General features: G+C 40.9%; 1 protein-coding gene across 1 annotated transcript in view; it reads left to right on the top strand.

The window, feature by feature from the left end:
* Positions 1-9,214, top strand: part of NUS1 (NUS1 dehydrodolichyl diphosphate synthase subunit) — a 31,807-nt gene extending 22,593 nt beyond the window's left edge. Inside the window, exons 3-5 of the mRNA XM_039530762.1 lie at positions 1,676-1,828; positions 7,379-7,478; positions 8,975-9,214. Of these exons, the coding sequence (XP_039386696.1) occupies positions 1,676-1,828; positions 7,379-7,478; positions 8,975-9,065 (344 nt within the window). The 3' untranslated portion in view covers positions 9,066-9,214. The remainder of the gene's footprint in view (positions 1-1,675; positions 1,829-7,378; positions 7,479-8,974) is intronic.
* Positions 9,215-14,350: the final 5,136 nt, after the last annotated feature.

The following is a 14,350-nucleotide window of genomic DNA, read 5'->3' as shown; positions in this document are numbered from 1 at the left end:
CCAACAAGATGGATGTGCACTCCTTCAAGGATTCCAGAGCTACCTTGGGAGTGTACACATCTCATCCTACTAAACATTCTCTGGGTGTCTTGCCCTTAATTATGGGGACCTCTTTCTTCTTATGAAGAAATTGAAGTCAGATGTTGGAGACAAGGGGTACTGGGGCACTGGTGAAGGTCTCAGTCTGAGACCCAATCTCTATATGTTTCAAGAGATGTGGTTTTGAGAGCTAGGGGAATTGAAATCTGCCTTGTGCTAAAGAGTACTAGTCCAGCCAAGTGATAGTTGTAATCCTGTTTCTCTTAAGGTTCAAATGTGTATATTCTGCAGCAGCCCGTATTGGGATAGCTGTGCTGGTCCCAACTTATTCCTGGGTGCTTCTGCAAACCTCCAGGCTATTCTTTGCACTGAAGAACCTGGGCATCCTTGAAAGCAGCTGAAAACAAGGAGGGCCAGCACTATCTGACCACATAACTTTTCATGGACTACCAGCAAGTGCTCTGTAGTCCGTGACTGAGTCTGAGAACCTAAATAATAAACCTGGTGTGTTACACAGAGTACAAAGCATATTTAATGATTCCGAGCTGTTTTCCTGGTTCTTTGGGTAAATGCATTGGATGCAAGTAGTCAGTTGAAGCCCACTACAAAGTTTGCCCCTCATGGATGAACTTGTGACTGAATATCTTTCTTTACCCCTCAGACAAGAAATGTGGAATGTATATCTTTTCAAAAATGGGCCATAAGTACATCAGCTAGCAAGAAGCTTGTGTATTTTAGCATGGGTACCCTACCTTCATCCCTTCCATTCACTTAGTCTAGTGATATAGACTAGAAACTAGTGGCTGTCTTCCCTAGTAGCCTCATAACCCTTGTTTGTCTGTCTGTCTTAATTTATCTGTTTATAGCCTTTTCAAAGACTCCTGTAAAGCAGTTACTTGCAGCCAAATACTTTAAAATTATAAATGTATTATGAGTTTCTTAAAGATCCAGTCTGCCTTTCCCCCATGTCCCATTATTCTGTGTCTGGAATTGTCACATCCTGCCTCCCGTTTTGTTCTTTGTGCTGCTCCCTTGTTTTTGTCTATTCTTTCTTTCATTTATCTCATCCTTCTGTTTTTTATGGGTATGCTTTCCATTTTTCATTCTATTGCAACTCCATTTGGAGCCCAGGTGATCCCTCCATTCTGTCCCCTACCCCACTCCCCAATGCCATAGCCTTCTGGCACAGTGCTTCCAGCAGTCATATGCAGCAAGAGCCAATGCAGCCTTCTGGAGTGGCCTTGTCCTCCTGTCCCACAGGTTGGAAACTGGCCTGAGACTAATGACACTGTTAAATTATAAGTGGTAGGCACTTACAAGATCCCTGGAAGATGTCCGAAGGTCAAACTATAGGAAATACAAAGTTAAGGTAACAAACCTGGAGACTATCAACACCAGAAACTTTTAAAAAGATGTAGTTGCAATATACATGTTTGTACACTGTGTAGAAATGCTTAGTGCATTGCTTCTTAAAATGTGAGATTTCAAGATGTGCACACTTTGTTATTGATACAAGAACTTGCATCCCTGTCCCCGTTCTCTGAATAGTTCATCAACCTCCTAGAACTGTAAACAAATAACCTTTCTTGCAAAAGTTCACTTGCTTTTAAAACAACTTTGTGCTTTGTACTTGCAGTTTTAAATTGCCAATCTACATTGAAGGTGCTGTCCCCAGAAGATGGAAAGGCAGACATAGTGAGAGCTGCTCAGAACTTTTGCCAGTTGGTAGCACAACAGCAAAGAAAATATACAGACATGGATGTGAATGTCTTAAACAACTTACTAAGTAGTAAGTACTATATTGTGCCTGGGGCAGGGAGGGAATACTATGTGCTAACAAGTCAATTTGTAACAGGCATATTTGGATCAGAATGGCATTGGATTTACATCTGGATTTGATCTCCTGTTCAGCATTGACGACCATTTTAGAACTTTTGCCCATATCTTGATAATATAGTAACTCCTCACTTAAAGTCATCCTGGTTAATGTTGTTTCATTGTTACACTGCTGATCAATTAGGGAACATGCTCGTTTAAAGTTGTGCAATGTTCCCTTCTAATGTCGTTTGGCAGCTGCCTGCTTTGTCCACTGCTTGCAGGAAGAGCAGCCCGCTGCAGCTAGCTGGTGGGGGCTTGGAACCAGGGTGGACCGGCAGCCTCCCTATCAGCTCCCTGCTCCCCTAAGTTCCCTGTGTGGCAGCCGCCCAGCAGGCTATCAATTGCTGGCAGTTCAGCTGTCCCTCCCCCCACTGCCATGTGCTGCTCCTGCCCTCTGCCTTGAAGCTGCTTTCAGAGACTCCTGCTTGCTGGGGGGGGGGGCGGGGGGGAGGGTGCTAATGTCAGGGTGTCCCCCTCCCCACTGCGCCTGTACCCCGCTTACCCCTTCTTCATATAGAGCAGGGTGGGGACACAGATGGAGAGAGACAGAGAGCTTGGGGCAGCAGCTGCTGTCTCAACTTCCTGATCCACTTCAAAAGACAATGCACTTAAGAGTGGGTCAGCTTACTTAAAGGGGCAGTGTGAATCTCTCTCTCCCACACACAAGGTGTGTGTCTGTCTCTGCTATGCTGTCTCCCCTCCCTTGTGTTCGTGCTGCCTTGTGTGAGAGGCTACATTAATGCGTTAACCCTTGAGGGCTCAGCCGAGTGCTAGTTCATCATTTAGCAGCAAGGCATTCCCTGGGAAATATCCCACCCTCTTCCACCCTCTAACTTCGCCACCTCAACTAAGCTTCACAATCATCATAGCTGTGAACAGTATTAAATTGTTTATTTAAAACATATACCGTGTGTATATCTATATAATATATAGGTTTTTTGTCTGGTGAAAAAAATTTCCCTGGAACCTAACCCTGCTCCCCTAAGTTCCCTGTGTGGCAGCCGCCCAGCAGGCTATTAATTCTTATGGGGAAATTGGATTCGCTTAACATTGTTTTGCTTAAAGTTGCATTTTTCAGGAACATAACTACAATGTTAAGTGAGGAGTTACTGTATATAGCTTAAATCATAACATTTGTCATGTCCCTGTCACAGAACTGAGCGCACAATTTTTTATTTATTTATTTCAGTGTTTGGGAGTGTAAAATTGTAGATTTTCTTTTTTTCCCTCGACTAAACAAAAAGCTTGAAAACCTTTCAAATCTCAATTCAATGTGACATTTTGAAAAAAATGTGGACACTTAAAAAAATTTAGTGTTTTTCGGCCTAAACTATTTCCCAAATTTGAGAATAATTTGAGCCTCTCCTTCCCCCCCCTCCCCCAAAGGTGTGTTTTTTGGCAAAATTTCTATTAGTCAAAAAAATTTCACCCAATTCTGCCCCATTTGAAGATGCTGCTGCTAAACTCTTTTGCACTCTGAAAACATATCCCATTGGCTTCCCTCACCTTCTGCGTCAGTTTCTTCTATGCCTTCAAAGCTCGATTTAACTCCTCCCCTCCAAATCTTCCTCCTGTCTGTATCCTGTATAGCCTCTCCAACACCAATCTTCATATCTTAGTGTGTTTTATGGGATTCTCAAACAATTTTTCTTCTGAAGGAAGGAGAGAAGTGCGACTGAGTCAACTGAATGTATTAAAGCCTGTGTTCACATTCAGATTAACTTGAATTATCTACATTCAGGCTAATGCCAACCTACCTCAAGTGAGAGCAGCCAAACTACAGAATAACATGATGCAGAGGTGTGAATTTTTGTTAACTTTTAACTGACTAGAACTCGGAAACTAAACTTTTTTTTGAAACTAAGAAAATTCAAGCTTTACTCTTGAATTGTGCTGAAAATTTGGTGTAGATGCACAGTTGCTTTTATGGACAAGACAGGTTTGACTTTTAGAGCTGAATAGAATACTCTTACTGATGACCTCCTAATACCTCTGACATAACTCTAATTTAACTCAGTTGTTGTCTAGGAATTAAGTTTGTTTACATATCTGAAATAAAAAAAAATTACAGGTAGGGCTTAATTATCTCTTAACACAGGCACTGCAAAAACCAGGAATTTCTAAGATTAGGTTAAATTTAAGAAATCTAAACATGTTAAGGTAGCAAAATTTACAGTTAAGGCACTTAAACAACTCTCCCTTGTAATGACACCAAGAAGGAATGTGGAAAGAGCAAACTAAAATGAAAAATCAGTTGAATCTATGACTCTAAGCACAGAGGTTGCAATCAGAATTGTTTGGTTACTGCATGGCATTATTACAGGGCAGAGTTAAAACTAAGGATGCCTTTAGGATCATGTCCATTGAGAACTTTCTCCCCATTCTTGATCTCTACTGCTGTGTCCTATACTGACTTGCATGTCCTTCCTAGCCAACTTCCTAGAGTACATGGAGGAACTGAGCTCAGTGACTGCTCTTCTCTTCATCCTAAACTATTTTTAGTGGGCCACATCAATGGTGGAAGCTGTGTGTTGGAAGCTACAATTCCGTTGCTACCCCAAATCTGTCCAACTAATCAGGCCACCACACTCTCTCCAGCCTCTGGAATGCAGTAGGAGCACAAGATAGTTACCGGATACCTCAGACTTGTCCCTCCCTCTATGGAAGACTTTCTTGTGTATGACACCACATAGTCTCAATGGCTTTAAATCTGAAATGTCCCCTTCTTTTCCTTCAGAGATTAACTCTTCCAGAGGCTAGGACACTTGCTTCAGTCAACCACTTCCATACCTAAAGTTCTGTGTCACAATCCTAAAAACCAGAATAATCCCAACCGATTCCCAGGGGAATGTAGTAGGCGAACAACCCATACTCCAGTGATAATTCTACCCTTATCAGAAAGTTTTGAAATAATTTTTAGTATGGCTTGGTGTTGTGCCTTTGTTTTGGACTTTCCCATCAATGTCAGATGCAGGGCTCCAGCTCTGCAAGAAGAACTGAGCTACTTGGTCGTCTGTTTCCTCCCTTAACACAATACTAGAGCATCATAATAGGAAATTTAAGGTGTCAGACTTTCCATATAGAGGTCCTTACATGTCTAATTTGAAAGAGGCATATCCGATTCTTGCTGCACTTGGAATTACTCCCAGAAATTAAGGAAATTTGATTCCAATCTTAGATTTAATACCAAAAAAACCCAAGCCTGGGTATTTTCTTACTATGGGGCCATTCAGTTAGTTAAACTACTGACATAACTACAGTATGTTCTGCAGATGGTTGAGGAGCACAAGACTACTCACTACAATGTGGTTGGCTCTATGTGGGAGTAGTCCAAGATGGATGTAGGCAGAGCACTACAGTTTAGTCTGAAGTGTGTAGTGTGGGTAGGAGTTTAAATGTTACTACACAACCCTGCTAAGCCTGCTTCTAATAGTCCTGCATTTTTTAAACTACCACAATGACAACTTTATCAAACCATATTAAAATGGAATTAGTCTAGTTTACAAATTTAATCCACAGATCTGAAATGCAGTGTGGCCTAGATAGAACACTGGACTGAGACTCTAGAGACCTGGATTCTATTCCTGGTTCTGCCAGTGGCTTGCAGAATGGACTCTGGCAAGTCACTTCATCTTTCTGTGCCGCCATTTTCCCACAGTATTCTTACCAGCAAGTTAAAGTAGATTGGATGAATGGGCTAGTAGGTGGCAGCCGGTATCAAGCAGAGTGCCCCGGGGTCAGTCCTGGGGATGGTTTTGTTCAACATCTGTATTAATGATCTGGATGATAGGATTAATTGCACCCTCAGCAAGTTCACAGATGACACTAAACTGGGAGGAGAGGTAGGTACGCTGGAGGGTAGGGATAGGGTTCAGAGGGACCTAGACAAATTGGAGGATTGGGCCAAAAGAAATCTGATGAGGTTCAACAAGGACAAGTGCAGAGTCCTGCACTTAGGAAGGAAGAATCCCATGCACTGCTACAGGCTGGGTACTGACTAGCAAAGTAGTAGTTCTGCACAAAAAGACCTGGGACGAGGTGGACGAGAAGCTGGATATGAGTCAGCGGTGTGCCCTCATTACCAAGAAGGCCAACGGCATATTGGGCTGTATTAGTAGGAGCATTGCCAGCAGATCGAGGGAAGTGATTATTCCCCTCTATTTGGCACTGGTGAGGCCTCATCTGGAGTACTGTGTCCAGTTTTGGTCCCACCACTACAGAAGGGATGTGGACAAATTGGAGAGAGTCCAGCGGAGGGCAAAAAAGATGATTAAGGGGCTGGGGCACATGATTTACGAGGAGAGGCTGAGGGAACTAGGGTTATTTAGTCTGGAGAAGAGTGAGGGGCTGTGGTGATTTAGTTGGTGCTGGGCCTGCTTTGAGCAGGGGGTTGGACTAGATGACCTCCTGAGGTCTCTTCCAACCCTAATATTCTATGATTCTATGATACTTACCTCCTTCTAACATCTACTGATCTCAGAGGAGGTAAGTATTGTCTATAAGAGACATTATGGGGTCAGAGGTATCCTTTGTGGATCATTCATCATTCATTCATGCCCACACCCCCCCCGGGGGGGGCCAACCACAGATCTCCCTCAGTCTTCTCTATCCCTGGGCCATTCGCAGCTGGGTTCCAGGTATATATTGCATTTTTTGCCTAGTAGGGTCAGGTTGTGTCTCTCTCTCTCTGCCTGCGCTGCGCTTCCTCTTTCCTGACTACATGGTGGTCCTCACGCCCATGTGGTGGAGTTATCCTTTGTGGATGCATTGGGGTATCTCCATGTCCAGGAGCACTGTGGATGAAGACATAAATTCATCTGACCTTAGGACTCATAGAGACACTATATTAGAGCTACATATAATTACTTGTCTAAAGTCGTTAAGAACAATGGCAAAGTACAAGAAATTAAGCAGTTCATGCCTGTTTTTGTGTTTAAAGCACAGGGATCAGTATGTAGTAAAAATCTGTCAGAACCTGTATGTTAAGAGCAGACTGCCCTTTTTTTTTCTTTTTTTTTTTAAGTTCTCCATGTAATAAATCATTAAGTTTTCTCAGCTGTGTCCCAGTGATTGGGGTGTTTTGTGGAGAGTTCTATGATGTGTGTTATGTGACATCATGGTCAATATGTCAGCTAATTTGATTTTTCACAGTAGGATTCTAACGTCTTCACTATATATATTTATATTTTTAACCAAGTCCCCAGACTATCGTGCAAGACATAGCAGCCCACTCTTACCAATGCTGGCCTCAACCTCTTACTCCACTTGTTAGAAAAAAGGTGCAGAGCTGATCTCTTCTCTCTAACACTTTTTACTGTCACTTATGTGACTGATTTTTTTTTAAATGAACAAATGCATATTTCATGTGAAATAAGTCTCTTAAAATTCTAATAAGTCTAAATCTCTAATCCCATAAACTTTAATTATTTCCCTCTCTCTTTTTATTTATTTATTTTTGTAGGTAATAAAGGTTTCCCTGACCCTGATTTAATTTTGAAGTTTGGTCCTGTGGACAGCACATTAGGATTCCTTCCCTGGCACATCAGACTGACAGAGATCATGTGAGTTGGTTATAAATCATTATGTTAACTGGTTGGAATATATTCATTCTTTAACTTAACAGTTGTAAACGTTTTTTTTAATTTTAAAATACTGCAGAAAGAAAGAGATGAAATCCCTCCAGCAGACAAAAAGCAAGGCCTAAGTTCTGCCTGGAGATAGTAATTGTACAGAAGGTATCTGTTCTGTGCATCAGTTTTTACCGTCTCCTGTTACAGAGAGATAATATTGATTGGTTCCCTGCTTTTGGGCTTTGCTTGTCTCCTACAAGAAGCATTTACTCCATTAGTTCTAGAGGTTTTTTTCCCTTGAAGCCCAGAGAGGAGTTGTGTGCGCAGATGTTTCTAGTGTCTCTGTTAATTGATTGTTGCCCTTCAGTTCCTTTTCTGACCATGGTGCGCAAAAAAATAACTTCTAAAAAGTGTTGTCATTACCAGTTCAGTTAGGAGGATCCTGAATCCTTTTGTTATATGCCCTGGTTGATAGGTTCTTCAGAAAAGATTCAGTAGCATCTTAAATAAAGACCATTGGCTTCATAGTTGAGAAGGTATCAAGCCATCAGTTTTGTGTGACAGTGTTTTGCCTCAGCTTATATCAAGTTGTCTTTGAATTGTATGTGTTTGACCTTTTCTCATAACAGGAGCATGTCTTGCTGTTGATACTTACTTTTCATTGAGAGTTAAGTTATGTAAAGCTCCGTTGCCCTCTGTCTACACATGGAGGTTGTTAAATATACTTGTCTTCTAGATTTAACTGAGGAGATGTTATGGGGTCAGAGGCATTCTTTGTGGATGTGTTGGGGTTTTTCCAAGTACAGGAGTAATCTGAATGAAAGCAAAAGTGTGTCTGATCTTAGGACTCCTACTGACACTTCATTAATTAAGTCGAACCTGTAACTATCTTTGAGTGCTTTAATATAAAAAGAGCTCAGTCATACTTTCATCCAGAAGATTTAAACTTTCTTCTGTGGTTTGAAAATATTTTGAAAATTTCTCAGTGTCGTGGGAAGCAGCAGCTCTTTGTGCTATTTGTGGGCTACTTCAGAAGTCAGTAGAAGAATTCTTAAATAAAGGGCATGACAATAGAATGGCAATGGTACTACATAAGTTGCTTAAAAGTAGTGTCTTAAGGCTTTTCTACACACAAATTACCAAATTTACACTGCAATAGCTAGCCTGTCCGTAATTAACACGGTTTTTATTTTGGCACAAGTCTGTCTCTCACTTATTTCACAGTGCTCTGTAAGTGTCCACGGGCAAACTTGCGCCAAAATAAAAAACGTGTTAATTACAGCCAAATTAGTTTTTTTCAGTGCAGTTTGTGTATAGATAAGCCCTTCATTATGAGAGTAATTTGAGGGGTACCAGAACTCTGCAGCTCAGTTAACTGTTGTTGTTGTGATTGTTATAATTAACCAGAAATTACATTTGCTTTTCTAGGTAAACTCCTTTATATAAAATAGTTGCCTTAATGACTCCTTCCTAATTTGTTTCCTCAGTTCTTTGCCTTCACACCTGAACATCAGCTATGAAGATTTTTTTTCTGCCCTCCATCACTATGCAGCCTGTGAGCAGCGCTGGGGAAAATGACTTCTTGTTGAACACTCTGTCAGGCTTTCCATGGAAAGGATCCAGTATCTCTGTTTACAAGCACCCTGTGATCTGAACAAGTCTGGTTCATAGTAATTTTCTTAATTTATCAACAAACTCAATAAAGTGTCTTACCTTTCTAGAGAGTCTGTGCGTGTGAGTGTGTGAGAATCCTTCTACGGAAAGGGGGATATGCACAGGTTTGTTAATTTGTGCAAATTACCTTGTATAAATTTTAAGCAGAGCTGATCAAATGCTCTATGCCCCCACCTCTGTTTTTTTTTTCCCTTCCAGTGACCAAAATGTTATGTAAGAATAATGTTGCTCTTTTCTAAGGGGAAACATTCATAGTATCCTTGTGAAAACTACAGGGCAATATAAGATGTTGCCACATGCATTGAAAGAGTGGAAAAGTGGAAGACTTGGCTGCAATTATATGCCTGTCCATTCCTTATCCTCCTGGTGTTCCTCGTTTATGAACACTTGAGAGCTATTGGCCTGGTTATCTTCAAATATGTTAGGTGTGTGTTGTGTATTGCATATATCAGTAACTGTTCTGGTGACCATAAAAATGGAATGAAAAGATTCCAACTTACCAGCTGACAAGACAAAGCGTCTAATAGGATAAAAAGCACAGGTAATAAGTTTCTGGAATCTGAAGAGGCCACAGATTCTTTCATTACCTTATTTTGGGGTAAGTGCATTAAGCAGCAGTCTGTTATGAAATATCCAGGGTGAATTGTGGGGTTTTTTTGAGGGGGGGAACAAAGATGTTTAAAAGCAAAAGCCTTCCGAAAATGCATGTATAGCCCTAGATATATTCCCTTCTTCCCTAGGACCCAGCGAAGCCAAATTCCTGTTGAGTTCAGTGGTCACTGAATTGAGCACCCATACTGATGAGATGACATAAATTGAGATTTCCAAAACATAATTATCACTGTCAATGACTTTTTATATTCCACTGATCTGGTACTATTCTTAAATTAAAACTTTAAGTGAATTAAGTCTCTAGCTGGATAAACCAGTCTCAGATTGAGTTAGATTTAGATTTTGGGTTGCTGATTCTATTTTTCAATCTCTGTTTAAGGAACAATACATATTGCCACTGTGTTTTCCTTATTACTGTTTAGCCATAAGGCAATGTTTAATTGTGTACATTTCAGGGAAGTCTCCATCAGATGTAAGTATACATTCTGAGCTAGATATGTTCAGGACTGAGTTTAGGAAGTCTGCAAATAGCAGTGAAGAGAAGGAATGGATTTAGTGAACATACAGTGCTCTTATTATGTTTTTTTCATGTTTGAGATCATGAATGATGAAGCAGTGTAACCAGAAGTGCAGCATTAGGTTAATATCTGCATAAAGAACTTTTGACAGTTATAGGAAAAAACCTCCACGACAGAATGTCCTCATTTAATTATTTAAATATAGAAAATACACTTGAAATAAAGGCTCATAAATTGAAATTGTCATGTAATGTCTAAATGCTTTTAAGTATTAAAGAATAAGCAGTACCTAAAAAGAGAGCTGTACTGTTTATTGCTGAATGTTTGTCTTTTTGAAACTCTATCCTTTTTTTTTGTCCTTGAGTTTATAGAATTGTTAGCCGGTTCTTTAACAAGTGTTTCAGATCTGTCTCCCTCCTCAGAGATTTAGTCCTCCTTTGCTTTCTCTTTAAGAAGGTGGGAAGCTTGGCAAAGCACTGCACGGGAAATCTTTATTTCAGTTTAAAAAGGGAACTGTCAATTTTTAAAAGAATGTGGTTTTTTTGTTTGTTTGTTTTTTGTAAAATAACACTATGCTTTGTCATGAGTAGATATAATGTTACAGTACAGGTTGGAAAGCGATTGTTAGCATCAGTAATTTTTACTTTTTATTTTCCTCTCCCTCCTTTAATATCACATTGCAGGTCCCAAAAGAGCCTATAATAATGTGAACTGCCTCGTTTCATGTTTTGTGTGAGACAAAGGGACCTTGATCAAGTGGCTCACTGCTTTGAGCTGATCCTTTCAGGGATGTCAGTATGATATTCCCTAGGGGTTGTAATGCCAGTACAGTGTATTTAATCTCATTTGTGGGGTTGGCTTTTGATGTTCACCCTGTTTCTACTCTGATAAAACATGATGGACAATTTAGCATGCAATGCCTTCTTGGGGTCCCTGTAATTCCCCACTAAACATACATTTTGCTTTTGGGGATGGGATGAATGACTTGCTCTTGAAGAGAGATCTTGGGTATTGTGAATTAATTTTTTCGCGAGGCAAAGACCCCCTTCGTGTAAACACAAAAAAGGTTGTCAAGCAGTTCTGGTATTGGCAGTAAATAGAAATAAAACAGGAAAATGAGACTTAATTCTGTGTTTCTTTTGATCTTTTCACCAATCTGCAGACTGCTAAAAAAGTCTTGCATTACCTGAACTGTTTTTGGCCCTTAACAAATTCCTGAATATCTTTACTAAAGCAAGTATTTCCTGTTTCAGAGCCAGACCTTAAGATTTAGTGAGCTGTGCCAAATACACTGTGTATATCCACAACTTGATCTTCGAATGTGTCATTGCAGTTAGCTCCCCCACCCCAGCTTGTCCTGTGTGCAGGTACATTGTATAGCTGTGACCTTGTCTGGCTGTAGTCTCTGGCTACATGTAAATAATGTGTAAAGCAAGTTTTTTATGATTAAGGAATCAATTTATTTAACTTTATTATTGAAAGTTAAACCTGAATCTGTAAAACAAGAAAACAATAAAAGAATATAATCTTTCTACAGGCTATGGTGTTATATGAACACTTTCTCTAGATTTTTGAATTGGGAAATAATTTATATGGCTCACGGCGGAATGGTATCACTTTTCTCTCTTCTGGAGTGTCCTGCTCCAAGCAGGCCTCACCTCTTGGGTGAACCTCCAAAACATTTTTTGTGGACTGTCCCCCATTTTTTCTGTGAACAATTCATGTCCATTCTGTTCACATTATCATGGAGAGCATCTGCACTGAAGAGTTGGTGAGATTGTGTGGGGATGGGGGGGGCCAAAGGCGGGGGAAAATCTGAAACTTAACTGTCCTTTTATATAAAGGGATCTAAACTTTCTGCTGTAGAAGGGGAACCCAGATGCTTGTTCTGGGGCTTGTTGTTTACTCAAGATCAGGGATTGGCAGCCTTTGGCATGCGTCCCACCAGGGAAAATCTCTGGCAGGCCAGACCAGTTTTTTTACCGTCCGCATCCGCAGGTTCGGCTGCTCGCAGCTCCCACTGGCTGCGGTTCGCTGCTCCAGGTCAATGGGGGCTGTGGGAAGCGGCGGCCAGCACATCCCTCGACCCGCGCCGCTACCCACAGCCCCCATTGGCCTGGAGCCGCGAACTGCGGCCAGTAGGAGCTGCGATCGGCCGAACTTGCGGACGCGGCAGGTAAACAAACCAGCCCAACCCACCAGGAGGCTTACCCAGGTGGGTCGTGTGCCAAAGGTTGCCAATCTCTGCTCAAGATAGTTAAATTCAAAGCAGATTGTGAAATGTTACAAAGGGATCTCATAAAACTGAGTGACTGGACAACACAGTGATGAAATTCAGTGTTGATAAATACAAAATAATGCACACTGGAAAACATAATCCTAACTACACATACAAAATGATGGGGTCTAAATTAGCAGTTACCACTCAAGAAGGATCTTGGAGTCATTGTACATAGTTCTCTGAAAACATCTCAATGTGCAGTGGCAGTCTAAAAAGCTAACGTTAGGAGCCATTAGGAAAGGGATAGATAATAAGACAGAAGATATAATGCCCCTATATAAATCCATGGTACACCCACACATTGAATACTGTGTGCAGTTCTGGTCTCCCCATCTCAAATAGAAAAGTTAGAGAAGGGCATAAAAAACAAGGATATGAAACAGCCTCCATACAAGGAGAGAATAAAAAGACTGGGACTGTTCATCTTGGAAAAGAGATAACTAAGGAGGTTGGGGGACATGATAGAAGTCCACAAAATCATGAATCCTGTGGAAAAAGTGAGTAAGGAGGTCTTATTTACCCTTTCACATAACAAGAACCAGGGCTCACCCAGTGAAATTAATAGGCAGTGGATTTAAAACAAAAGGAAGTACTACTTCACACAATGTGTAATCAACCTGTAGAACTTGGTGCCAGGGGATGTTGTGAAACCCAAAACAACCTGCGTTCAAAAAAGAATTAGATAAATTAATGGAGGATAGGTCCATCAGTGGCTATTAGAATAAGATGGTTAGGTATGCAACCTAATGCTTTGAGTCTCTCTAAGCCTCTGACTGTCAGATACTGGGTGACAGGATATATCACTTGATGATTACCCTTTTCTGTTCATTCCCTCTGATGCATCTGACTGTGGTCAATGCCAGAAGACAGGATATTGAACTAGACAGACCATTGGTCTGACCTAGTATGGCCATTATGTATTTTGCATCAGTTAATCAAGCCCCTTAAACTCTGACCCACAGTGAAGTGTCTTGCATTTGGAAGTGAGTGCCCTATTCTAGATTTCCCCTGCACACACTACTCCCTGTTTCAGACATCCTGTATAACACCTGCCTGTGATAATGGGAAGTCCATTACTCATGTAATACCCAACACTTGCTGCAAGTTAACTACACCATAGCCCTGAACATCAGTACATTTTTCTTGAACTGAACTCTTATACCTATCTCAGTTTAGCTTCCTAAACTACTTGCTGCAGTGAAAATCATTGAGCTGCAAAGTCACCTGAGACCATTGTGAGCTCTCTGCTCTGGAGAGAGGTAAATTTGGGAAAAACTATACTCTGCGCATCTTGGTGTGAACTTGTGATTTGGGGTTTTTTTGTTTTTGGGGTGGAGGTAACAAAGTGTTGGCATTCAACACAGTGGCTCATGCATCGGGGAGCTAATGCTTAATTGGGTTCTCTGGTTTGGGGGGCTGAAGCCTGATGCAGTTACTTGTGGGGATACTGTACTTCTCGGGCTGCAGGCATTGTATCCCCTTGTTGACCAGCTCAGGGTACAAAAATTTTAATGAGAACTGACTTGAGTTATAAATACTTAACATGTGCCTAAGTTTAAACAGCCAGAGAACTGAGAGAGTAACTTGGTTTCAGAGGAGACTTAAAGTGATGGACATGGACACAAGCTACTTGGAAATGAGGGCTCTTCCCCACAAGATTTTGGTTATATTGTATTTTCTCTTTTTTTTTTACCAGATATACTTAGGATTTACAGGGAAAGAGTTGGTAGATTTACTCAAAGTTGGCTTTTCTGAATACCACTATTACTTGAGGAGCA

The sequence above is a fragment of the Mauremys reevesii genome, linkage group 3 (assembly GCF_016161935.1).
Source record: "Mauremys reevesii isolate NIE-2019 linkage group 3, ASM1616193v1, whole genome shotgun sequence".
Lineage (NCBI taxonomy): Eukaryota > Metazoa > Chordata > Testudines > Geoemydidae > Mauremys > Mauremys reevesii.
The sequence above is the reverse complement of the archived record's forward strand: the minus strand, read 5'-3'. Positions and strand labels throughout refer to the sequence as shown.